This window comes from Clarias gariepinus, chromosome 9 (assembly GCF_024256425.1).
Source record: "Clarias gariepinus isolate MV-2021 ecotype Netherlands chromosome 9, CGAR_prim_01v2, whole genome shotgun sequence".
Lineage (NCBI taxonomy): Eukaryota > Metazoa > Chordata > Actinopteri > Siluriformes > Clariidae > Clarias > Clarias gariepinus.
Genome location: NC_071108.1, coordinates 14,574,001 through 14,599,447, shown reverse-complemented (window position 1 = coordinate 14,599,447; position 25,447 = coordinate 14,574,001). Strand labels below are relative to the sequence as shown.

The 25,447-nt window shown below is 36.9% G+C and overlaps 1 protein-coding gene across 1 annotated transcript; it reads right to left on the bottom strand.

Moving 5' to 3' along the window:
- Positions 1 to 1,157: 1,157 nt before the first annotated feature.
- On the bottom strand, positions 1,158 to 22,074 carry efhd2 (EF-hand domain family, member D2). The gene is made up of 4 exons (XM_053504423.1): positions 21,533 to 22,074; positions 4,844 to 4,991; positions 4,638 to 4,772; positions 1,158 to 3,073 (listed from the first exon to the last, which is right to left on the bottom strand). The coding sequence occupies exons 1-4, from the start codon at positions 21,814 to 21,816 to the stop codon at positions 2,942 to 2,944; spliced, it is 699 nt and encodes a 232-aa protein (XP_053360398.1). The 5' UTR covers positions 21,817 to 22,074; the 3' UTR covers positions 1,158 to 2,941.
- Positions 22,075 to 25,447: the final 3,373 nt, after the last annotated feature.

The window sequence follows — 25,447 nt, the reverse complement described above, 5'->3', positions numbered from 1 at the left end:
CTTCACAATGATAAGATCAAACCACCATATGACAGATACAGCTATGATGCTCCACAGCCGCAGGAACCCATTTCAAATATTTGGAACATAAATTTTGCTGGTCTTGGAAAAAAAAACTCAAAAAAAAAAAAAAAAAATGGAGTCCAAAGATTGCACTGGCAACACAGGCACTGTACTGGGTCTGTTTTCCCTAGCACATGCAGAGAGCATGAATAGTCCTGTGTTTAAAAATCACTGCAACACATTTACTATCCATGACACATCTCTTAGGTTACGGACACAAACACTTAAAATTAAATTTACTGAAAAGCTAATGAAATGTGGAAAAAATAAGCAAAGCAAATATAACGTGCTAAAGCAACATGTAGCTTTACAATGAAGTGACAAAATTGTCAAAATCAAGATATCAATGAAGAGTCCAATATTTCATCAGCCTGCAGAGAAGGTGGAGTTAGAAAGCACTGGCCCATTAAACACCAGTTACTAAGTTACAGTACAATAGAAGTGCAGTGGAAACACTCAAGTAAACAGGGGTCAAATAAAAGTGTGCTTTGAGAGTTGGCTAATTAAACAAGGTGTCGCTGGGTAATGGTGAGATTAAAGCTTAAGTGGTCAGCATGATGTAATTCAGTCTGGATCATAATGTTATGCCTGACTATGTATAAGATTTATACAAAGACCTATAGAACGCTTACTTAAGCACAAGCGTTTTATAGAAGAAGGCCTTATGAAATCCAATTCTACATTCTTAATTAAACCTTCCACATTGTAGATTTACAATGTATAAAATGGATAGGGCTTCATGGTGGTATAGTGGTTAGGACTGTGGTCAAGGGTTCGATTCCCACCTCCAGACTGTGTGATGCATTTCCTCCGACAGTCCAAAGACAAAGATTAAGTTAAACAGCATTCCCAAACTGCCTGTTATGCATGTGTGTACAGGGGTAGGCTCCAGGCCCCCATGACTTGTATTCAGGATAAATGCTCTACGGTATAAGATGCACAAATGAATAAAGAAAGTATATTATGAAAACTGCACAACGTATAAACGGTGATGGAGAAGTCTTTGAAAAACTTTCTTCTTACAGTTTTTATGTTCCTCAGGTACTCCAGTGTTTCTTTCAAGAATCGCCACATATGGACACAGACAAGATTACTTACTTAAACTCCACATTTAATCTACAGAACACTCGACATTTGAAGACATAAAGCTATGAAACATATTCATGTGTTTATTTGTTGGATTGTTCATAAAACAAATCACATCCTGCCAGTGTCTCCAAATATACTGTACTTAACATGAATATAACAGGATACATAGCAGAAAAAAATTAAAATACAGAAAAATCTCACATTTAATCACAGAACAACACTTCAACAGCTGACATTGTTAAGGGAGTCAAGTTTCTGAACAATAAGAAAGTATTTTGAAAAATGCTTTTAAAAGGCCCCTCACCATACAAAACTAAATGTATTTTAACTTTATTTTTGGCAAAAAAATATTACATTTATTTTACACCTCTCTCAGATCACCTGTTCAGAAGTGTGCTGTAATTCACAAAAGTTTAAATGTCATAGAACTGAAATTTAACTATGATTTAAAATCATTTAAATGGAAACAGACAATTTTGTCTACATCGAAGTGCCCTTTTCCTCCATGGTAAAACATTTGTAGAATGAATGTTATTTAAAATAAATTTTCCAGGCTGATGTTACACACATGTAGAAAAATATTGACTTGCCACAATGTTAATGTAAATACAAACATTAAAAACACCATCTACTGAGCTTTACTGAGAGGGGTAAGCAATTTTTCATGCCAGCAGCAGATTTTATTTTAAAGAAAGGATCGACACCTTTTCAGATTCTTCAAGCTGTGTACTGGCTATAGCACAGCATGCACATACACTGGAACCTGACACTAAAGTGTTAGTGCATGCAGTTAAAAGGAGGAGATGATCATTTAAGCCTGCACTACTTATAATCTCTTATATCCCTCCTCCATTATGAGCATCAGTTAAAACATGTAAACAAGCTATGAATACAAATGTCTGGTACAAATCAGGTTAGTACTGACGATTGTGTGTGGGGAAAATATCACATTTTTCAAAAGGACTGGCAACAATTATACAAAAATAAATGAGACTTAATGACTAGTAAAAGGCATTTAGTGCTCCACAAAAATGGAAATGCTTGTGGGCAAAGTGTGTAAGTAAGAGAGACTCTGAAAAAGCAACAGAAGCTGATGTTAGAGATCCATTTAAGGGGAAGATTGTCAGGCATCACAGTTATCATTCTAAAGGAAAAAGAAATAAAATTAAAACCCGTCCTACCAAAACACACCATCACATGCATGCTCTTACACACCTTTGCAAGCCACAGTGTAAAAAATCCTGACATTTTTTAAGTAAGGCTTACGTAAATAACAATAATCGCCTTACTCACCCAGTTAGCAAGGATACCATGAAACCTAGTCTTTACTTTACAACAGGAACATAATGGACTGGATGTGCCGATCTAATCCAACAGTTTTAAACAATAAAAAAAATCCTGTTTAAAAGAGATAAATCACCCCTATGCCGCTTATTTGACTGAAGAAAAATTTGACAGTGACGTGAAATAGAAAGCTCTTGCATGCATGCACATACGTGTGTTAAATTATATCGGTGAAGAACGAATTTAGCTAAAGATACATCCAGTCCAGTGTAACAAGAGAGAAACATATAAAGATGATCTAAGTAGTCACTTCAACATCCAACTTAAAGTTTTATGCTTGAAACTGACACAAAAAGCCCTCATTAAGGAAGTGAACCTGAAATGAAAACCTCTTAAAGCGTTGCATAGTATCTCTGCTATGGCGTGCTGACAAACAGGAGACAGACACAAACGATGAGGAAGTCGAGGACAGTTAAAGCAGGTCTCTAACAGGACAGGAAGGTGGTCATTTGAAGGCCGACTGTAGATTTTTGAACGCTGCTTGTCTCTGTTTCTTCTCCTCTGCCTGTCGTTTCTTCTCCTCCTGCTCGTTACGGATTTCTGCCTCAAACCGGTTTGACTCGTTAATGGCATGTACCTGATACAAGAGAAATTATCCTATTAGTGATAGGTCATCATTTTTATGCTAACCTACCTGTATGTTAAAACTAGCCACTGTTGTCCTGTGAAAGAGTCTTAAGTCTGAAGAAATGTTATCTTTTTAAGCCACACAAAAAACTCAGTCAAGTTGATAGTGACGAAAACATATGATCTGATCAAAAGATAATTAAATCAGACACAAAAGGCATACACAACTTTTTGATGGATTTTAGTGCCATTTTATACTGTGTGTACTTTAAGCCCTAACTTGCACTACTGCTACACAACTAAAACATGAAAAAAAAAAACTGGTATATTAGAAAACTGTCTATTTGAATTGATTTTACAGCAAGGATAAAAAAAGAAATATCTTTTGCAAAGATCACACAAATTATTATTATATATATTTTTTAAAGAGCTAAGATGTGGACACTGAATTTTTTTTAAATGCTGTAATAATGTCCCAGCGTGGTACCTTTGATGTGTGAAGTGGGTAGGGGATGCACATCAACACCGCCCACCTCACCAAAAGCATGTCTTTTGTCTGATCTGTCAGAGCATGTGCAGTCACAAAAAGCTACATTTTCCACACTCTGTTAGATCAGCTTACAAATAAGCCCATGTAATTTTTACATGTGCATGTCCTGGTCTTTTCCTTACACTTCAGGTACAAAAGTCAAAGAAATGTACACTGAGCAGTTTAGTTGAAGATAATGACCGCCAACTCTCACAGGAAACAACCCTGTACCTGTAAATCCGTTTTATCTGTAGCTGGATGGGCATCAGATGTATGCACCACATCCAGCAGTAACGGTGTTATTTATATATTCCATACCACCTATGTCCTAAACAAATGATAGAAAACTGCTTCAGTTCTGAATATTTCTATTTGTTTAACATCATATTGGTTAGTGCAACTTATTTGTCACAAATTGAGAACTTGTGGTCAATCCTCAAGAGTGGGTTTTTGTGGACAAACAAAAACCCACAAGTTCTGACAAACTACAAAAATTGCTTATGCAAGAATGGGCTGCAATCAGTCAGGATGTGGCCCAGAAGTTGATTGACAGCATGTCAGGGCAAACTGCAGAGGTCTCGAAAGAGAAGGGACAACACTGCAAACTTAATTTAATATAGTTGTGAATAAAAGCCTTTGACACTTAAGAAATGCTTGTAATTATACTTCAGTATATCATAGTATCATCTGACAAATAGATCTAAAAACACTGAAGCAGCAGACATTAATATAGTCAATAATACAGATTTTTAAAAAATTTGTCATTCTCAGAACTTTTGGCCACAACTGTATGTGTGTATATGAGTGGAGATTTTCAAAAGCCATCCGTTTAAAGAAGAGAAAAAAAAACAAAGAAATAACTGTCTCAAAATCCCCAAATGTAGGACTATATAAACACCACTGTACTATAATTTAAAAAAATGATACGGAAAAAAGCTAAAGGAAAGCTAAACAAATTTAAATCTTAAAAACCCACCGTCACAATGAGAAAAAAAAAATAGTTTTTATGCATTGACAAACGGAGGATAATGAAATAATGTATTACTTTGGCTTCAAAGAAAGACTTTGCTCCTTTCACACCCTCAGTGGAAACGTCAATTTCAGAGAGACGAGCCAAGACTCCCAACCCGCTGTCCTCGGGCAGCTCCCCTGCTGCTGCCTTCCTGAAGATCAGAAGAAACTGAAGAACAGAAGAATTATTACAAGTCAAGTCATTCTACATAGCCCATTATAGGTCGTATGCTCATTTACCTCTCTAAAGTTTAGCTTGTTGTCCAAGTCTTCGTCCACTTCTTTGATCATGTTCTTCAGACCCATATGAGTCTGTGGAGCACCGAGCTTCTCCATCATCAGCTTTAGTTCCATCAGGTCAATGAAGTTATCCTTCCCAGAGTCATATCTGCAAACATACAACAATGGTAAATCTTAATGCGAAATAATTAATCAGTAAACCTTGTTAAAGCAGCAGTGGATTGCAGAATATTTACTGTGACCTACAGGGGGAGAAAAAGATCAAATGATCACACCAGTAAAGAAACATGGAGAATAGATGCAACAAACAAAATAAAAAAAAACTAAGTATTTAAGTAATACTTTGCTAAATGCATTTTTTAAAAGCTTTGGAAAGCTTTTTGATCACCCTTCTAGTGTAATATTAAGCAAGTCTCCCCTTTTGCCACCAAAATTGTATGTTCTGACATCTTTTTTATTGGAACCAGTATAGGAACACACACATGCACACAAAAAACAAAACAGGAAGTACATTAAACAAGCTACTTCCTAATGATGACCAGGGTTATGTGCATCAGCACTCTTCTGTACGCGCTTTTTAAAACTAGATAAGGTTGCTGAGCCAGCTAGTTAAAGCTGTGGAAGAGGAGTGAAGATCTCAGGGAGAAATTTTTACCATTTCACACTTGTACATGTTCTGGCCTCCGCCAAATTATTTATCAAAAAATTAAAAACAATTAAAAAAAAATGTTCGACCAACAAATATACATTATTTCCTTTTTACTGATTTCCATTTACTTTAATGACATTTTTCAATGACTTTAATTTAAGGGGTGTTCAAGTCAATCCAGGACTTCTGATTGTGCAGAATAACAAAATTACAAAATATATTACAGCATTAGATGTATGGACCACATCCTGCATTTATAATGTTATTTAAATATTCCATGCCATGTGTTACCTTAATATATGACAAAAAAAAACCTACTGCAGGTCTAAACCTCTATATTTGTTTAACAGAATATTGATTTGTGCAACAGTGAAGTAAATATTTGTAAAGTTTGCCATACCAAAGATGGTCACACCAGGATTTGGGCAGAGCAACAGTTATAGAAACAAAGTTATTACACAGAGTAAAAACTTCCCTTATGTCTCTATATAATCTTCTGCTACACTAATGCACTTCTCCCCATGTTTCACTAGTGCTTGGACACCATTAAAGTAGAAAGTTCTTTCAGTACACCAAAGCCATGATCGGACTGCCTGCTTCATGTCTGAAACCACAGCCTGTCAGGAACTCCTTTAACGGCCCAAACATTTAAAAGTGCTTAAATTCTTTTGCAAATGTCAACTGATTGTACAAGCAGCATTTTTATCACTGCACAAAGGTGAGCTAATTACAGTGCTACAAATTTGCTTTTATATTTCAATTAAACATTCCATCTCCTCTGCTGCCTTAAATATCCTTTACTTGGCTTCACAAAACTTGAAGTTTAACCAATCGTGTTGGCCAGCATGTGGACCAGAGTAAGGAAAGCTTGCACACCTGATGTAAACCACACCACAGTTTCGTTAAAGCAAACCCATGATGTATTTCAAGAGAACCAGGGATTGGTTTACAGGATTCCAGTCTAAAAATTTTCTAAAAAGAATATATATATATATATATATATATATATATATATATAAAGACTGCTTGATGTACATAAAGCTCCTTTATGACAGAAGATATGTCAAGTCACTATTTCAGAGGTGGCAATATTTCTAAGGAAGTCCTAGCAGGCAGAGAGAAAAACCACAAAAACACCAGTGTATGTTGCTGGACAAGACTGCTATTTTTTCCCCAGATGTGCACCAAGCAAGGTAAGGAAACAGTGGGTCCCGTGTGGTTTACCCAGTTTTATCCAGTTAGTTTGAGTCTCCCATGTCATTGTAGCATGGGGCCAAAATCATAAATGCCATAGCAAAAAATGTACTGTACTCGAAAATGTACTGTAAATGTTGGCACCCCAGGATGATATTGTTATTAGCATATTATACTGTGAATGCCTGATTCTCTGTGGGATCACAGCAGTTGGTTGGTGCACCAGCATGTACTCAGTCATGGGCGTTTCTGCCTCATTAGCTCAGCACGCTCATGCTCTTCATGAATATGGAATCTGGTTCTATCCATCTGTCTTCACAGCTGGCAAGAGTACTACTGTCTGGAGACAAAGGAGCCCTGCTGCTGTCTGTCTCACACCCCCATGTACACCTTTTACCCCCATATTAACTGTGTTCTGCACAGGGGCTGACAACCACTTATTAATTATTCAGAAGCTAATAAGCCTGTGTGGGCGTTTGTATGTGTGTGTGTGGGCGTTTGTGCGTGTGTGTGTGTGTTTGTGCCTGCATGCTCTCAACTAAGCCTCAAATCCAGTTCCTGGAATGTCAAATCATTGTCACACTATCTGCTACATCATGTCACACTTACCCTTTGCTCTTATTGTTCTCCCAACTAAACTAAAACCTACTTACCATATGACACTTACCATGCTTTCTGAAAGAGATAACAGAAGCAGATAAAAGAACAGAAGCTCTTGTACTGTGCAGCACAAGCTCTACACAAACAGCCATCATGCTTCCTGAGTACCAATGCAACTACCAAACGATAAAATGTGTGCTAAATGTAAGGAGAATTCAGCCTTTGCTACAGTTTGGAGAACACACACAAAAAAGGAACAAGAATGAATATCAAGTGAACTCGATCCTGTATCTTTTATAATCTTTGTTCTACACAAAAACACAAGAATAAAACAATATGTAATGATGATTAGGTAGTGCAAGGATCAAGTTAATGACAAAGAAATATGCATGTCATGTCAATAAGAAAAGATAGTTCTTTTATGTGGTGTAAAACAAAAAAACAAAACACTACAGTAAGTGTTACAAACTGAAACCTTCACCATAACAATAATTCACAACAGTTCTTAAATCTGCTTATTATGAGGTTTAGACTATTGTGAGAAGCTTTTAACACAGGTCCCTAAAAAATAGAAAAGCTTACCATGCTTTCACACCTAGAGCCTTTAGTCTGTTTAAAATGAACTCTGGATTGTTTTTCCTCTTGGTTCGGCTCACTTCTGGTATAAATACAGAAACTGTACTTTAGTGTGGACCAAAACAACAGCATTGAGACGTTGCTTTTCTGCAGTTATACTGCAACCAAATGGCAAACAAAAGTCACCTGATTTTTATATTCTTGCCTACGTTTTATTCTGTTTAATAAATCTGTGTTATAACTGTAACCACAAAGCAACAACTAGATCCCTATGCTGTGGTACATAATACTGGACCTCTTGCACTCTGCACTTAATATTGAAATAGTGAAAATCCCATAGAAGAAGGCAGCATAAATGTCACATGCAACTGTGAGGAACTTGAAAGCAGAGCTCCATTTTGACCAAATAAGTCTAGCTGTGCTGAGTGATTGAGGAACTGGCCAAAGCCACACACATTTCCTTGTGTAGAGCACTGAGGTAAACTGAGTGCAATCATCTTTACTGTAGATTAAAACTCAGAGTTGACTCAGAGAGGACTTCCTGTTTCTGACTGTCTAATTAGGAAGCTATGCAGAACACACGAAATGTGGACCGTTTTTGAACATGCAAACAATGTAACATTATTCAGAACCTTACGAATCCTCGTAAATTAAATTAAGTTTCTTGTGCTTCTTGGTGCTTTTCTGTGAGATAATTGGAGGAGCTGAAGCTGAATTACATTTCTTACATAAAAAGATATACAATCCATAGTTTAAAGACTGTAATTTCTATTTTTTGCAATGCATTTCACTGTGTGACAAGGTGGAAATGGGTTTGTTATACAGACTCTTTCAGCTGAGTGATACACAAGTCACAAAGTACCAAACAATTCTCAATTAAAACTGAATACAAATGAACTTTAAAAAAATCTAAATGTTCTCAGTATCTTCTTAGTAGATCTGCATAGTAGATAGAAGTGAGGAGTGCAGTCTCCACCGGTAAACAATTTAATGAGTGTGTGAAGCCTCTCTTCTCTAAGGGGAATAACTGAATGTGGAGAAAGCATCCTGCCAGATGATGAGTTAGAACGCCGAGATGGAAAGCCTGGCCAATAGAGAAAGGCGGAACTCAAGAAAGGGAATTTAAGGACAAACATGGAGAAACGTCACTTAGAAGAAAAGAGATAATGTAGATGGCAGGCCTTAGTCAAGCTAGCAGCAAATCCAAAATAGTCCCAAAATAGTAATTTGCTTTGGTATAAATGGGAAAAATTAGGAATGATTATTTTCCAAAAAAAGGACAAAACTCCAATGTGCCATAATTTCCATTTATACCACAAACATTTGCCTAAACTCAATTCTTTATTTATTGCAGAATGATAATAAATAAATAATAGTGTATGTACTCACTTATATCAAAAATTATAACTTAATTTACGTGTAGCGTTCCACATGCAACTGGATTGATTTAGCACATCCTTACTTAATGATACAAACTGAAAGGAAAGGTGTACAGGACAATGGTGAGACCAGCAATGCTCTACGACTTAGAGACAGTGGCAATGAAGACAAGACAGGAGGCAGAGCTAGAGGTAGCAGAGCTGAAGATGTTGAGATTCTCTTTGGGAGTGGCAAGGATGGATAGGATCAAGAATGAGTTCATCAGAGGGACAACCCATGTTAGATGGTTTGGCGATAAAGTCAGAGGCGCCAGACTATGGTGGTTTGGACATGTTCAGAGGAGAGATTGTGAATATATCGGTAGAAGGATGCTGAGGTTGAAACTGCCAGGCTGGAGATCTAGAGAAAGACCAAAGAGGAGATTCGTGGAGGCAGTGAGAGAGGACATGAAGTTAGTTGGTGTAAGAGAAGAGGATGCAGAGGATAGGGTTAGATGGAGGCAGATGATTCGCTGTGGCGACCCCTGAAAGGAAACAGCCGAAAGACAAAGAAAAAGACTTGATGATACAAACTGTTTTGTTCTATTGAAGTGGGTCCTCCCTCCTGATCCTCGGCCAGTCTCTCAGCCCTTTAAATTTTACTTTTTCTTGCTTTAAAATCTGAATATATCTTGTTCATTTTTAGTTAAAACAGGAAACAACAAAATAATAAAGGCCAGTAGTTCAGGATTACTTTAAGAATTACTTGACTATTACTTACCAAGAATATATTTCAACATATTTCCCTCATTATTCTAGCCAAAGTACATTACAGTAGGTCTCCTTTTTAAATATTTAAGCACAATACAGTTCTGAACATTTAAGCTATTTTGTATTTGACATTTCAGCATATTTATTTTAGATAAAGATTGTTGCTTGCCGTTATAGACATCACATAATATGAAGGAATCGTTTCTAGTGTTAAAGGTCTATAAAAAATTATGTTGTGCTTATGTTGGCATATCCAACTACAACAATATCCAGGATGCAGCCTCATGAGTCACTACAAATATTAACAGTTTTTACAAAAATCAAACAAAAAGTTACATCTATCTAGTCTCATCTATTAAAACAAGAACCAAGTCCTTTTATAACCCAGTCTTTTATAATCCCTGTCTTATCACATCCTTATTGATTAGTGATTATCACATCAAACATCAACCAAACAGCAGAACATTTAGAGTGTTTGACATTAGGCATGCTGTACTTGGACTGTGCCCATATCCAAATTGATCCATGTGAAAGTACGCTGTATCTTCCCCTCAAGACCATCTTTTTTGCGCAGACTTTGGCATGGTTCCTGAGTGCAGAACAATTGTCAAAATTAACTTTTGATTCTTTGGGGTCAAGTGTTCCCTGAAAAGTTCCCGGAGCCCTAATGTGAAAATGCCCTTAAATAATTTAATGACTCAGGCCACAGTCCCAGAAACTAGTTAATAAAAGAGCAGAGACAAACTCCTAACTAAAAAGTTGAACCAATCTAACCTAACTGTATGCATAAACCTGGACAAACACAATCTCCAACCTTACATTCATAAGTTTTATAATAAATGCAGTGTCCATTAAATTATAATGTTTTGTTCAGAATCAGGTCTGGTTTTAATCACATTACAGAATATTAGGTCATTTAATGAACGCTAATGAAAATTAAATATATAATTAGTAGATTAGATATTAGTTAAAATTTAGATATTATTTTTCAACCTTTTTTTAAATTTGATGCTTCAAATGTCAAGACTTTGATTTTGTTTAAGCAATCAGGCTTAAAATTAATCTGTCCAGGTATTGATTTATTTTTTCGCATACTCACTTTATAAACAATAATGCAACAGCCTGATGGACTGAAATGTTTAGTCCTGTGGGAAAGCAGCCAAACTGATAATCCAGTTTCATTCCAGGTCTTCACTCTACTTATCACTCTCACCTTCCCCCTCTGCCAATCTGTGACTTAATACTTTGTTGCTGAGCAACAGCAAACCAGTACAGGCATGGGAAAACCCTCGCTCACTGACACACCCACACAATTTCTATGACAGCCCACTTCTGTTACAGATGTGTTCAATTAGAAGCACACAAATGTTATTGGAGCTACAGTATGTGCAGTGCTCCCTCACAATACAAAATAAGTATTCAATTGTGAACAACTACTAACTTTTTAGCAATGGTTTCTTCCAACATGCTTACATCTAACACACAATCCTTAAAAATGGCAATAATATATTTGCGTATTTCAAACTAAATATATGCTTAAATGTAAATCTAGAGCAAAGCCATGTCTCTCCAATGACTCTTATCTCTCTGTAGTACTTGTGCAGACAGATAAAGTACAACAACAACTGGCTTAAAAGCTTTATCTCTCTTGTTCTAACCAATATCATCAGTGGGATGTAACTGGTGTCAGAAATAGGCCACTATGTAAGGGAAGGGTATGTTTTTTTGGAAAGCGTTTACCTAAAACAGCAGTTTCGCTCCTAGGAGTGGTCATAGTCTACTTAGACCACCTGGCTTGGCTTACATGGGATAACGTGGGACATGTCAAACCTGGTGTCAGTTCACACAGCCGGTTTAAAGCTGCTTCTGAAGCAAAGCCAAGTGGTGTCCCCAGTTTCCGGCCAGCTGTGAGTCCCAGTCCAAAAAGGGTCACGGGAAACTAAAGAGCTCATTTGTTGCTTTACTTTATTTTTTATATATATATAAATAAATATATATATATATATATATATATATATATATATATATATATATATATATATATATAATCTTCTTTAAAAAAGAGAGGTTAATTCATATGCTGTTATTTGCAGTAGTGTTCTGACAATTTTGTAAAATGGCTACAACCATGAAATAGATTGATGTTATTTTAAACAAACTTTAAAATATTACAAATTAAAGTACATTTATTTTGTGGAAGGACTCATCGAGTGACTGCGTGCTGCCTCATTACAGAACTATAAAGATATTTGGTCAGTATTTACAGATAGAAATTGCCATCTTGTCAATTCCCTGTTTAAGAAATAAGATGCAAGAATATCTTTATTATTAATTTTTAAAATGATGTTCTTATCAGCACCAGCTGTTTTGGGTTTGGCCTATTTTAGCAAACATTGGACGTTTAAAACAAATAAGTTATAAAAGAAAGACAAAATACTTGAGATTATTTTTAAATGTATTATAATGTGTACGCACAGTTGAAAACAGCTTAATACATGTCAGATGTCACTGAAAGCAAGGCTAAGATTTAGAGCAGTCGTACACACTTGTGTTGCCTACCAATCCATCTGCAAGCCAACCATAAATAATAATTAAAATGTAAAACATGGCAGATAAAAGCTTGAAAACTTAGGACATACTTTATGACTGTTAGTAACTAAATATGAGTATGGGAATGTTACATGCCATTAAATCTGGAAGGTTATATTTTATCCAGTTTACATTAAAAAGACATTAAAAAGAAGTGCGACTGTGGATAATTGTTGATCTTTAGGAAGTGGAAAATAATCACCCGGCACAGAGCTGCAGAGGAAACCATTTCAAAACCCATCTCTATTTCCACATATACATATAAAGTGGGGGAGTATGAAGCAATCATAATGGCAGAAACAAGATGCAGGCTACAAGCAGCAAAAAAAACTAAACCCACATAGATGGAGGTCAGATTTATACTTCACAAAACATCTGTGGGTGTCGTTAAAAAATACATACAGGAAACACTAAGCAAAAAAGTAGCCAGTAGTGTGGGCAAATAATAGGAGTCAGATGGGGCTTTTAGTTTAATTTTATTTGTAGCTGGTTGTTGCGCAAGGTGATTCAACAACCAAAAGAAGTAACTTAACACCAACAATTATTTTTTTACATGCAGGGTTGTTGTACAATGTGTGATTACAGCACGAGGTACTACTTGTTGTGAATCCCACTATCTGCTGCACTGAACACATGGTGTATAAAATTTAAATGCTGCAAACCTCTAATAGTTCCCTTTACGTGGAATTCAAAGACAGAAGCTAGCACAAAAAACTTAACTTGCTCACTTTCTTAAAGGCACAAACACAATATACTTCATACGCTCATTTACTAACTGGATAGCGTAGTGAGTTAGATTTCAAAGCAGCCAACATGGGATTGCGCAAACATCCTGGAATGTTAACTTGCTAGCTGAACTAGTTAATGGATTTAAAATTTGTCCACACCAGAATTCATTGGTATTTACCAATGTACTTGCACTTAATGTAAAGAACATTAAGTGCAAGTATATTAAAAAGATAACGGTCGGATGTTTTCCTACAGCAGAGAAAGTCTTTTAAATAAGTAGAGTAAAAAATAAATAAATAACAATAATAATAAGTTAATTATACTTTTAATAATAATAGCTTCCAAGTCATTCTGAATTGCCTGTGTTGTTTTATTTATGCCTAAGGCGACTTACAAAGCTAGCCTCTAACACAAAGCTGAAGCCCAAATCCCTCAGTAACTCCTAATCAAGGGCACTACTTCAGGTGTTGAAGACCATAGCGACTACAGCTTTTTTTATTTAAAAGTATGTGGGATTTAACCACCCAAGAAACAGGTATACTAAAGGCGGAAATCATAATCTATTGGTGATAAATGGTGTTTGTGGAACTGTTGTATCAAACAAATATTACACTCTAGGTCATGCTGTTATCTGTAAAGCAGTTGTAGGAACTAAGCACTTCCTTTCATGTGATTTAACATGAGCAAGAATAGGGTCTATTACCTAGTAGTTTAGCACTAGATTAGTGCTACTTAATTAAAAAACGAATGACAGAGTCCTCAGATCATTGTATTGCCCATCAGCTCATGTTTCTAAGCTGAGCAAATATTATTCTATGTTCAAGTTTCTTTTCCATAAGCCAAACACTATTCATCTTCAGTCTGAGTGTTCCTTGATCCTAAATAAGCTGTTCCAAGTTAAATCATAGGCCTGTTTATTGTGACCTTTTAAACCACTTCCAGCAGTTCTAAAACCTGTTTACATTTGGGGTATTAGATTAAGGGGTGTAAAATATAGTAAGGTAGAAAGCTGTAAGACGCAGGGGTAAAAACAAGTCAGTGCTCTCAGTGCTACTGGATAAACTACTCTGTTTAACCAATCAGCATTTGTCAGCTCCTTTGCAAACGCCAACTACCCATAACTGCACTGAGATCCTGTTATGTACATGTATGAATAAGCCAGCTACAAATAACTACTTTATCATGCTATGAATCAGGACCAAGTGCAGAAGACATTCCATTACTTGTTTGAACTAGTCAGATCATTTAACCACAGGAAAATACAAAACCTTTACATAGTTCAGGTCAAGTTACAGACTTTCTCATAGATTAACATAAATGCACAAACAATCATTCATTAATTTTAACTACTTTTTTTTTTCCTGTCAAGTTAAAATTAATTAACTAGATTTCTTTTAAGGTCAAAGGTACAAGGTTTTGAGCATTTAATGGAACAAATGGAAGTGAGTGTGTGAATCTGCTGCCGAGGACACTCCCTGTGCTGAGATTACAAACCAGTTCATTAATCCATTTGCATTAGCCAATGACTGCAGACAGTTCAATACCTGAAGAGGTTGTTTTTTCTTTTTTTCTTTTTTTTGCTGTGTCAGAGTGCAAGGCAGCAAGGGAAAAAACTGATAATAAACATCCTGTACACAGTATGCACTGAGGAGGACAGGTTGGGGAGAGCTGCAGTTACAGGCATGTTACTGAGTAAACTGTACTGAAAATGTGCATATGGCTGTTCTTAATAAGTGGCCAAGTTTCTATACTGCCTGCTGCTTTTATGAGTCATTCAGTAGAGTGGACGTGTGGACAGTGAGTCAGACATAGGGGTGTGTAGGTGTGAGGTCTGCTATTATGCTTCCTTTATAAAGACCTAGTCAAAGAACTTAAAGCAAACGTGTTGCACATGTTTTTTTCCCCAAACTTCAGACATTTAAAAACGAGACACCTTTTCTGGCTTCATCACAATGGTAATCACCTCGCTCAATTGAGAAAGAACCAATAACCTGTATTCTAAAGTATTTATAAGGTGACGAGCACCGATTCAAGTTCAAGGCTATCGTTGGGCAAATACTACCAAATCATTCCTTTGTTCACAGAGGACTTAATCTAACAGAGCATATCAGCTTCTTTACCACTGGGGCTATGGAGGAATGAGGAAATGGGCAATTTGGAAATAATCACATTGTTTCGTTCCCAACTGATTTAGTGATAAAGTAAAAACGTTCTACAGGGAAAGCATTTCTTTTAACATGATTCTCACTTATTGCATTAAGTTAGGCAGTAACTCATGGGTTGTAATTTTTTTCCAGGAAATCAATAAACTAAATGACTGCAAAATCAGCTGCTACTATATAGCAATGTAGGAATGAATGATAGTAGAGAGTTAGTGATTTAAAGAGACTGCCATTATTGTTACAATAAATCAATAAATGCTAAGAAAATAATATATTGCAAAAGACCTACAGAGAAACTCAGCTCAGAAACACTCATTACCTGACCAGAAGCTGGCACAGGCCAGAACTCTTCATACAGCTCAAGTGTAGCATTTGCACAAAACTACCCCTGCTTACTCATGAAATGCTCTACAGGAAGTTCACAGACTTATTATTGGGTTGAATTTCAGGACATGGGGCAGGAATTCATCCTGAATAAGCTGCCAGTCCATCACCGGGCACCATGTGTGCGCAGATTTTGACCTAGGGGTAATTTAGTGGTGACAAAACCACTGACTGGCATGTTTTTGGGAGGTGGGAGTAAAACCAGAGAACTGGGAGAAAACACACAAGGACATGACTGCTAATGATTTAGGTTGTCTGTGCTTACTTACAATCGCATGGTCTGTACTGACATGGTATGTCTTCTTTTCATGTCATAAAAAGGGATATTTTTAAAGCTCTAACAGCCACAGAGGTATAACAAGAAATGACCTGCCTAAGCCACAGCATTCCTAGCTCTTCCCGATGTTATCTTTATGGTGAAAAAAAAAAAAAAACAGGAAGAAACTAGAAACTGTGATGCACATATAATAATGAGTAATGAAAAACAGGAGCGCAAGTCCTACAATTCAGCAGAAATGGTGCTTATACAGTAGAACCCAAACACCCTCAAATGTACACACAGCACAGGGTCAATAAGCATATACACAGAGTGAATTAGGCAGATTGCCTTCTCCATTAACCCACAAATAGAGAAGAACAGAACCCAGCTGTGTTGCCAAATGGCTCCTGAACATTATGTAGCTAACCACATTATGCATAACATTACCAAGACTTTAGAAAAGCCTTTAAATATTCTAATGAAATGCCATAATTCTCAGAAGGCACCACATGCATCCTTTCAGGTGTATTTACCTTTCACAGATTAAATAAATAAATAGTCTGCAAGAGATGATGCAAATCAGCAGGTCAGAGCAACAGGTTTCTGCAGGCTGATTTCCTGACAGCAACACTTCACACGGGTGTGTCAGCAATTTCAGCAAATGCGTAAAATCTTGCTTTTCCTTGCACACTTAGCAAAATGATAAAAAAAAAAAAAACTGTACACAAGCACAAGATCCTATTAACAGTTTACTTTACTATAGCAACCTGTACTGGGGTAAGACTAAGCTAGCTCTACTTTGAAACTTCAGGTCTTACAATATTTTATACAAGGCTTGCATTTGCATATGCAAATTCTGAATTCAAAAGTTGAGAAAACTTGTATTAAAATACCCAAGACCAAAAGATTGCTTCCTCATACTGTATGTTCTAAATGTATGGTTTGGCTATATCCACCAACCACCAACTATGCTAGGAAAATCCATACAAATAAAAAACGGTTTTGATATCATTAATGAGATTAGCGTATTGCTGGTGTTATATAGACAATTTAACTGTGGGTGAAAATCTGACTCAGAACATAAACATTCCCTAATATTTGGGGCAGTGGTGGCTCAGTGTATTAAGGCTCTAAGTTACAGATCAAAAGATTAGCGGTTCGAGCCCCAGCTTCGCCGGGTTGCCACTGTTGGGCCCTTGAGCAAGGCCCTTAACCCTGTCTGCTCCAGGGGCGCCGTAAAAAAATGGCTGACCCTGCGCTCTGACCCCTGCCTACTAATAAAAAGCTGGGATATGCGAAGAATAAAGAATTTCACTGTGCAGTAATGTATGTGTGACGAATAAAGACTTAACTTAACTAATCTCTTATAATAAAATCGCTTTCTAGTAGACACATGCTGCATGATTATATTGTGAAGACAACCTAAGAAGTATGACAATTCGCTTTCTTTAAGCAGAGCCTATATAATGTGGCAGCTTGGTAATGCTATATGGAACCAGCGTGTTCAATTACAGCCTCGGGAATCTCATACCTTAGCATACACAATGCACACCTGATCTACATCAATCAGAGCACATATTTTAAGTTTTAATTGTGCTTGACAATGATAACCATTTTTCTATTTCTTAAAGAATTATATGTTTTTAAATTAATTTATAGTACATCCAATTTTTGAGAAATATTTGCAAAAAGAGTTCCTGTTATTACTTTATTACAGAACCTAGTCATTTTAAAACTGCCATTTTTTTTTTCTAGTCCTGGAGACTTTCCTCAAGCTGGATAAACTGACATTTTACAGCTTTATCACTGACTGTTTAAAACTGCTGACATTTGAGTCTCTTTAAAATTATAAACATCTCACTGAAAACCTTACCATATCAACCAATAAACATTTTAAATCCATTTGTTATCCAATCCTCTTTTTCTGTTCTGGCATCTAGGTGATAGAATGAACTTCCTCTAGATGTTCGTACAGCTGAGTCTTTGGCAATCTTTGCATCATCTAGACTCAAGAAGCATCTGTTTCTTTAGTCCTTAAACTAATCTCCCATCACCCTCCCACCAAAAAAAAAACCCTAGTAACCCAGTGCAAGTATCTCCTGATGACAGAAACTTCAAACCACTTTTTGTAAGTCTCTCCGGATAAGAGTGTCTGACAAATGCCTCAAAGTCATTTACACTTAAATTTGTCTGTACAATTTACAATAAAAACTGTCCATACAACTAAATTTAATCAAGATATAAATAAAAGTTCATCTAGTGCAGCCTAAATCTGTATTGCAATGTGATGCTGTAAGACTCTGGGTTTTCTGATACAGCGGTACCTTTGTATACAAATACCCCGCCTCACAAATTTTTACTTTAAGAACTAAAGCAAGGAATTAGCCTTTTTTGTGTGTTTTTTTTTTTTTTTTTGCATTTTGTGCAAGATTTAATGAAAACATAGCACCATGGGTCCCAAGACTGTTGGCAAGAATGGTAGCAAGAAGAAAAGGGTGCCACATTGAGTTTCAGCTTAAAAGCAGCCGGTACCAAGGGGAAATCATAAACTAAGGTTAAGTGAGCTCTATTTTACTTAATTTACATGTCTTTCCTTCATGTTTTGTTCTTATATGCAAAATATATGATTATGTGTTGGAAATTGGTAATATTTTTGGATTGCCAGAACAGATTATTTGCATTTACATTATTTCATATGGGAAAGTATGTATTACAAAAGAAATTTTAACTTAGGAACTCGCCTCTGGAACAGATTAAATATATATGCTGAGGAACCACTGTTCCTTTCCTTCATGGCCAGACTTTTTTGGTGTTGATTTGTGCTGTGTTGCCTTTTCTGTGGGATTGGAGCACACAGAATGGCCTTTAGTCTGTGCAGGTATCCATAACCTTATCATCAGTATACTGTTATATAATTAATAAATAATTAAATTAAAGGCATCTAAATACTATGGCCGATTATTGTATGCTACTTTACCTAAAACTACATCTAAAATAAAAATGTTGCTGGAGTAAGACCTCTTGCCCAAATTACTGACGCATGTGCAAGAACACACCAAACTGTGCGTGATCCTTGGGAGCTTGACTGTCATACGCATTGTTCTCTTCGAATTTAACCTTAATCCCTACAAACTGCCCATAAGGGCATGACTTCACAGGACCTCTGAGGAAGTGCTGCAGTGTCTGGCAGCATGGCATTAGAAACAACTCCTTTGGGTGCTGTGGTTTGTGAAGTGTGGCACATGTGGATCGGAATTGTCTTGAGGAGTTTGAGGGCTGGGTTGAAGGTCTTGGGCTCTTTTCCCCACCGGGCAGGCTGTGATGCACTAAGTGTTCTGGTGCCTTTCTACTGCGGCCAGCATTGACTTTTTTTCCTGCGATTAGTACTGCACTGGCTTTGCGGTGGGAATAGACGGAAAATACTGGCCTTTGGTCACAACAGCCATGGGTGAGCCATGGATGCCCAAGATCCCATCACTAGTTTACTTGTATAATGGTTAGTCATTATTACGGTCATATGGTATTAATGTTACGGCTGATTGGGGTATGCTAAAACACAGTATCAGGGTTATAAAGTTATAAACATCAAGGCATAGTACAAGTACAAGACTCCAGGGGAGTATTCCCTGCTCTGCAGCTACACAATAGTGAACTTATCACAAGAACACACACAGCACCATGTAAAAAAAAAAGAAAAAAAAAAAGTGTAGTAAATTTAGTTAAAGTTTAACTATAGTGGCCAGTCAGCCACATCCTTTTTGCCACAACAGTGCAAATGCCAGATTTGTCAACTGTTGGCAGGACAAAAGATCCCAAGAAATGTATTTAAGAACAAGGTCACAAGAAACGACTGGTTAATTTTTAAAAATTATTAAATAAACCATGGCAAAGGGCAATACAGCACAGTCTACATGAGCTACTTCCCCCTCCTCTGATCAGATTTGCTGCTTCCTGCATGGACAACTAAACAAAATGAATAAAGTCACACCACCTATGTAACAAACTCAAACTTTTATAATAGCAAACAAAACATAACATAAAAAGCAAACATTTTATCAACTGGCTCACTGACAGATAAGCACCTTGCATAATATCCCTTATCCAGGTAGAATACGCTGGTCATAAACTTGAGCAGCAATGAAGTATTGTGTGTGCTCATTTTTAGACAGCTCCCTTAGGGAGCTATTATTACCATCAGCCTGTTATTTCTGCACCTGGGGCAGCAGTAACTGCAGCTTTGGTAGTCCTTCATGTGAGCATAAAAACACAGAAAGATCTCTGCATCTGTTATGTGGTGTGAAATCCGCCAGAATATGAGCTGCTCTTGACAGGTTAATGCAGTCCAACAGCTGTTCGTAAAGAGTCACAGAACCCAATAGGGAAGTATCTTGTGAATGTATGTTACAATAACTGCATGTTACCAAAATCTCAAATCCCTCTACTTGCAAAACAACATCCTCCCAAGTACCAGTTATAAAAAACGCTTTTGTTCCAAGCTCTGGCCGACTGTAAAGTGGATAATTGTCTTTGGTGGTACAAAGACAGCTCTGTCTGTAGAGCACAGAATGAAGAAGCAGAAGTGTGCAAAGGAAGTGTGCGACTCTATGGTCTGACTTAATGTAACACCTCGGATACTAAGTGTAAAAAGTCACTCAGTAACTAGGATTATGAACCACAGCTGCTTGCCTCTGCAACGCCAGGAGAACGTCTCCAGATCATTCCCATAGTTGTGTAGGACTTAGGCCTTCACAGCTCAGCAGGAACCCTGAAGAAATGTTTGTAATTGGTTTTGGTAATAAAGCACCGAGCAGGAGGCACAGTGGAACAGGAATCCTTGGCAGAAAGAAGTGAACTATTTATATTTTGTTGTATTTTTTTTTTTTTTGCCACACTTCCTTAGGGAACCACTTGTTTAAGCCCACAAATCTTCTAGACCACATTTTGTAACTGTAGAAAAATGTAAATGTACACCATGTTATGCATTTTTCCAAAACACTTAAAGAAAATAACACATGTCTTAGAACAAAGCATTAAGTAGTGTATTATATTGTGTATCTGTGTGTGTGTATGTTTGTCTCAAGAAGCATAAGAGAAAGCAGTTTGGGTGGGGCTATCCAAGATCTTGGAATTTTGAGACACTTGTGAGACACACCTATAGTGTGAGACACGCTTGTGTGCTTTTTAAATAGCACACAGGCATGCAGCATGCTGAGATTAATGTAGAATGCAGTGCTTGAAGAAGTGTATTGCTATGGCGTGGATAGAAACACCTACACATGCAAGAACCTACGAAATAATGCATTCCATACCTCCACACAGAGAGCGCTCGTACAGTAATGTCAGAGCACATGTCACACTCAGTCCCTTTTCCATCAGTGTTTATGACACATTTGTGCGCGAGCGCGTAACGTTACTTACTCTTTAAACATTTTCTCCATGTCCTTAATCTGCTTCCTGGAGAACTCCTTGAACTCGGTGTACGGGTTGAACACCTTCATGCTGTGCTGCTGGGGCTCGCCGACTCCCTCGTTCAGCTCGCCTCGCCGCTGCAGTTTGGCTCCCAGCTCGGAGTCGGCGTTGGCCGTAGCCGCTTTCTCGTGCGCGCCGTTCGCATGAGCCTCGTCCACGGCTTGCGGCTCCTCCTCGCCCTCCTCTATCTTCATCCTCCGGTTCAGCTTAGCTGACAGCTCGTCCGAGGCCATGTTACTGTTTAACGGTTTATAATTAATCACACGCTCCCTGCACACTAGATAAACCACATGGGTTGGAAAGCGCTTGACTCTACAATGTCCGTACAGCCGTGACTTGTCTTCAGTCAGTCAAACCCTGAGAAACGTTACGTGCTGGTGCGTCGGTTATCTGAAAATCTAACGCACGAGCTTAATGACGCCGCTCAACGGTTCACTCGATGTCCAGCACAATTCAAACAGACTTGCGCGCGCCTGTGTGGTGAGCTCGCGCGAACAGCAGTAGAATAACTTACGCCGCTCCTGATGACGTAAAGCCACGCCCCTTAAAGCCACACTAGAATACAAATAATACGTTTTTTTTTGTTTTGTTTTTTAATAAAGGATTTGTTTTTGAACGCTCAGGGCTGCTTAATGTATTGATTTTTGTATTACATACAAAAATAGAAATATAGACATCAGATAATGAATAAAGAATAATGCTTACGTATGAAATCGTAATAATTAAGTATAACAACTTGTTTAATAATAAAACGTCATAGAGCAAAAATATTTATTTATTTATTTATTTATTTATTTAAAAATGGTTGTGGTACTTGAAGTGTTCCCATTACAGGAGAAAATATCCATATCTGAATGCAGAGTATCTTTACATGTATTCATCCACCACCAAGTGTGGTTTATGCCATTTATACAAAATGAAAAAAATATTGGTAATTTTTTTATGAATTTAGAAAAAATATAAGGTCGGGTCCAGAATGTTGGAAAGAGGCTAGAAGGTTAGAAAGAGGATGATCTGTTTAAAGTTTAAAAAACAGTTAAAATATCTTAAATTGGGTCCAAACCTGGTGATGTCACAGAAAACCAAAATTAACAATGGCTGTGTGCAGAAATAATGATTTGATGGTACTTTTCTAGATGTTGCTATTTACTTATATGTACTGTAATCTGCATTTATTTATCTGTTTATTTATTGTCCTAAGTATGTTCTTCCCATGATTAGTGGGTTTCCTCCCACAGTCCTAACACATCCAAGTTAGGCCAATTGGGGTTCCCAAATTGCCAGGAGTGTGTGTATGTGTGTGTGCCCTACCATGGATTGGCATCCCATCCAGGGTGTACCCTAAGTCTCCTGAGACAGTTTCCAGGCACTGTACACAGGATAAATCTGTGTAGATGATGACTGTGAGTGTTTGATCTGTGTATTTATTGTCCTTAATTTTCTTGTATATTCATGATCCTGAGTATTTAATGTCTTGTATATTTATTGCCTAAAGTATTTATTTTCCTGTGGCCCGAGGATTTATTGTTTTTTATGCATTGTCCTATCTGTGTATGCTATATATGTATAACTTTTACACAGCTGATTATTGCAGACCTTAAGCTATCACGCAATACATTTGCTTACACTAACTGTTGTGTTGCCATGCAAAATTATTCAAAAGTGCAAAGTGCTTTGTGCACTTGATCACAATGCGATAAATCAGTGTCAACACACACACATACACACTCGAGGACTTTAATCTTAGCGTTTAGAACAATTACTTTTATTCTCACTGACCATAAGATGCAGCAATTCATAATTTTAAAGATGGTGCTCTTTAAACAGGTGCATGAGTGTGTGGGTCTGTACTACTAGTATGTGACTGTATGTGTGCATGAACAAATGGAGGATAAAAAGACTGAATGAGTCAGCTGAGGCAGTGGGCTGACTTGTGATTCATGGGAAGCTGAGTAGTGCTCTTGCGCAGTCTGATACACACACACACACCCCTCCACACAAGAGGAGGAGTTATACAGACACTGAAATCGCCAACTACCTTCATTCTCTCCATAAAAGGAGAAAGGCAGAATCAAGCGTAGGATTCCTTCACATTGTGGAGGGTGTGTGTGTGTGTCACTCATCATTTCACTTCTCCCTCCAATGAAAAGAGTAGCATGTAACTATAAATAATGACTGCTACTGAATAAATCCATTCTCCTCAGAAATGTGTCCAAAATGTACATCTAAAAGCATCAATAATCACAATATATAATAAGAATCATTTAAAGTACCAGAGCATGCATCATTTACCGATATAAGTGGAAGTAGTATTTGGTTAAGCTGGATGGTGGAGATCATCAAGAAATAGCTGTTAATGTTCAGCTTGAATGACTTGTTTAGTCTAGGAAGTGCTAAAAGAAAGACAAAAAAGACCGTGCTACTATAATACACTGACCAGGCCACTGACTTGGAGTAAACACAAATGTAATATCACAGCTGGTTTTCTTCCTCTAAAGGACAAAAAAAAAGGCAGGGTCAATGAAGAGTGGAAATATGCTGACACTATAACATCCATCATGGGAAAGAGCCACCATTTGCTTTACATTTCTTTGTATACAAAACTACAGCCACTGTGGGGGTCAGTTACAAACACATTTATGGTGCAGGTGTAAGTTTTCTTATTTTCAGTATCCTATACCATGCCTTGTTATCAACAGAAGCAATGTATATATTTATTCATCACAAGTATGATATACATTAAGAACAGACATAAAAAAAACATCTGAATGGTGTATATACTGTAGTTTACTTTGTGAAAACAAATGTCTCCTTCAAACATTTTTAAGGTATGAAAGCATTTTTAAACGCACTGTATTATTTAATAAATGAAGATTTAACCAGAAGACATTTCTTTTTAAAATCCGGCACCCTTGGAAACAGCCCTTCAGGATTCCAGAGCAATGAGTCACTATGATAGTGTGACGATGTGTCAGAAATACCAAGATTTCTGTCAGGGTCATTTGTACAACCTGGAGCTTTCTGACTGCAGGAAAATATAGTCTGTGCACAAACAGAAATATACCCTAATATACATAAAAAATGTTCCTTTTTTTTTTTTTTTTACTGTTTAGCATACATTATTGCACAGAAGTCACAAACATGCAATTATTTGTTTTTATATTTTAAATAGGGTTAAGATTCATCATCAAGTCCTGTCCTTAGTATATTGCAAAGGTGTAAAATTTGAGGTTTCTTGATCAAAAAGTATTTGCTCCTGTCTGTTTTTTTGTTGTTGCTGTTTTTTTTTTTCTTTTTGCATTTTTGTCACACTTACAGAGTTAAGATTACTTAATAGCTTGATTGCAGTTGTTGCTGCCAAGTGTGGCACAACCGGTTGTTTGGTTTTAGGGGGCTATTACTTTTTCACATACTGTAGGGTTGGACAGCTTTTTTGCCTTAATAAATGAAATCATCATTTAAAAACTGCATTTTACATTTACTCAGATTATCTTTGTGTTATATTAGAATTTGTTTAATGATCTGAATCATTTAAGTGAGACAAGTATGCGAAAGAAAACTTTAATACTGCAAATACTTTTTCATGGCACTGTATGTCTAATAACGTACATACTAAAATTCTTTTGAAGTTCCCCAATATGTTCCTGTTTTGTAAATACTATGTCATGTATCTCCTGTTCTGTTTCACATCATTAAAATTATGAAATGCATTATTGTTTTAATAAAATATACAATGACTTAAGGTATACAGTGCATTCTATTGTCTATGTATTTTTCAGGAGATATTGTGGATCAACAGCTCATTGTTTAGCGTTGTTGTCTCACACCTCCAAAGCTGAGTGTAGAATCCCATGTCCAGGTTTG

Coding starts and splice junctions, on each gene's coding strand:
- efhd2 (XM_053504423.1), bottom strand. CDS start 21,816: ATGGCCTCGGACGAGCTGTCAGCTAAGCTGAACCGGAGGATGAAGATA. Junction 4,992..21,532: donor ATGGAGAAAATGTTTAAAGA/GTAAGTAACGTT, acceptor GTATGTTTGCAG/ATATGACTCTGGGAAGGATA. Junction 4,773..4,843: donor ACAAGCTAAACTTTAGAGAG/GTAAATGAGCAT, acceptor TCTGTTCTTCAG/TTTCTTCTGATCTTCAGGAA.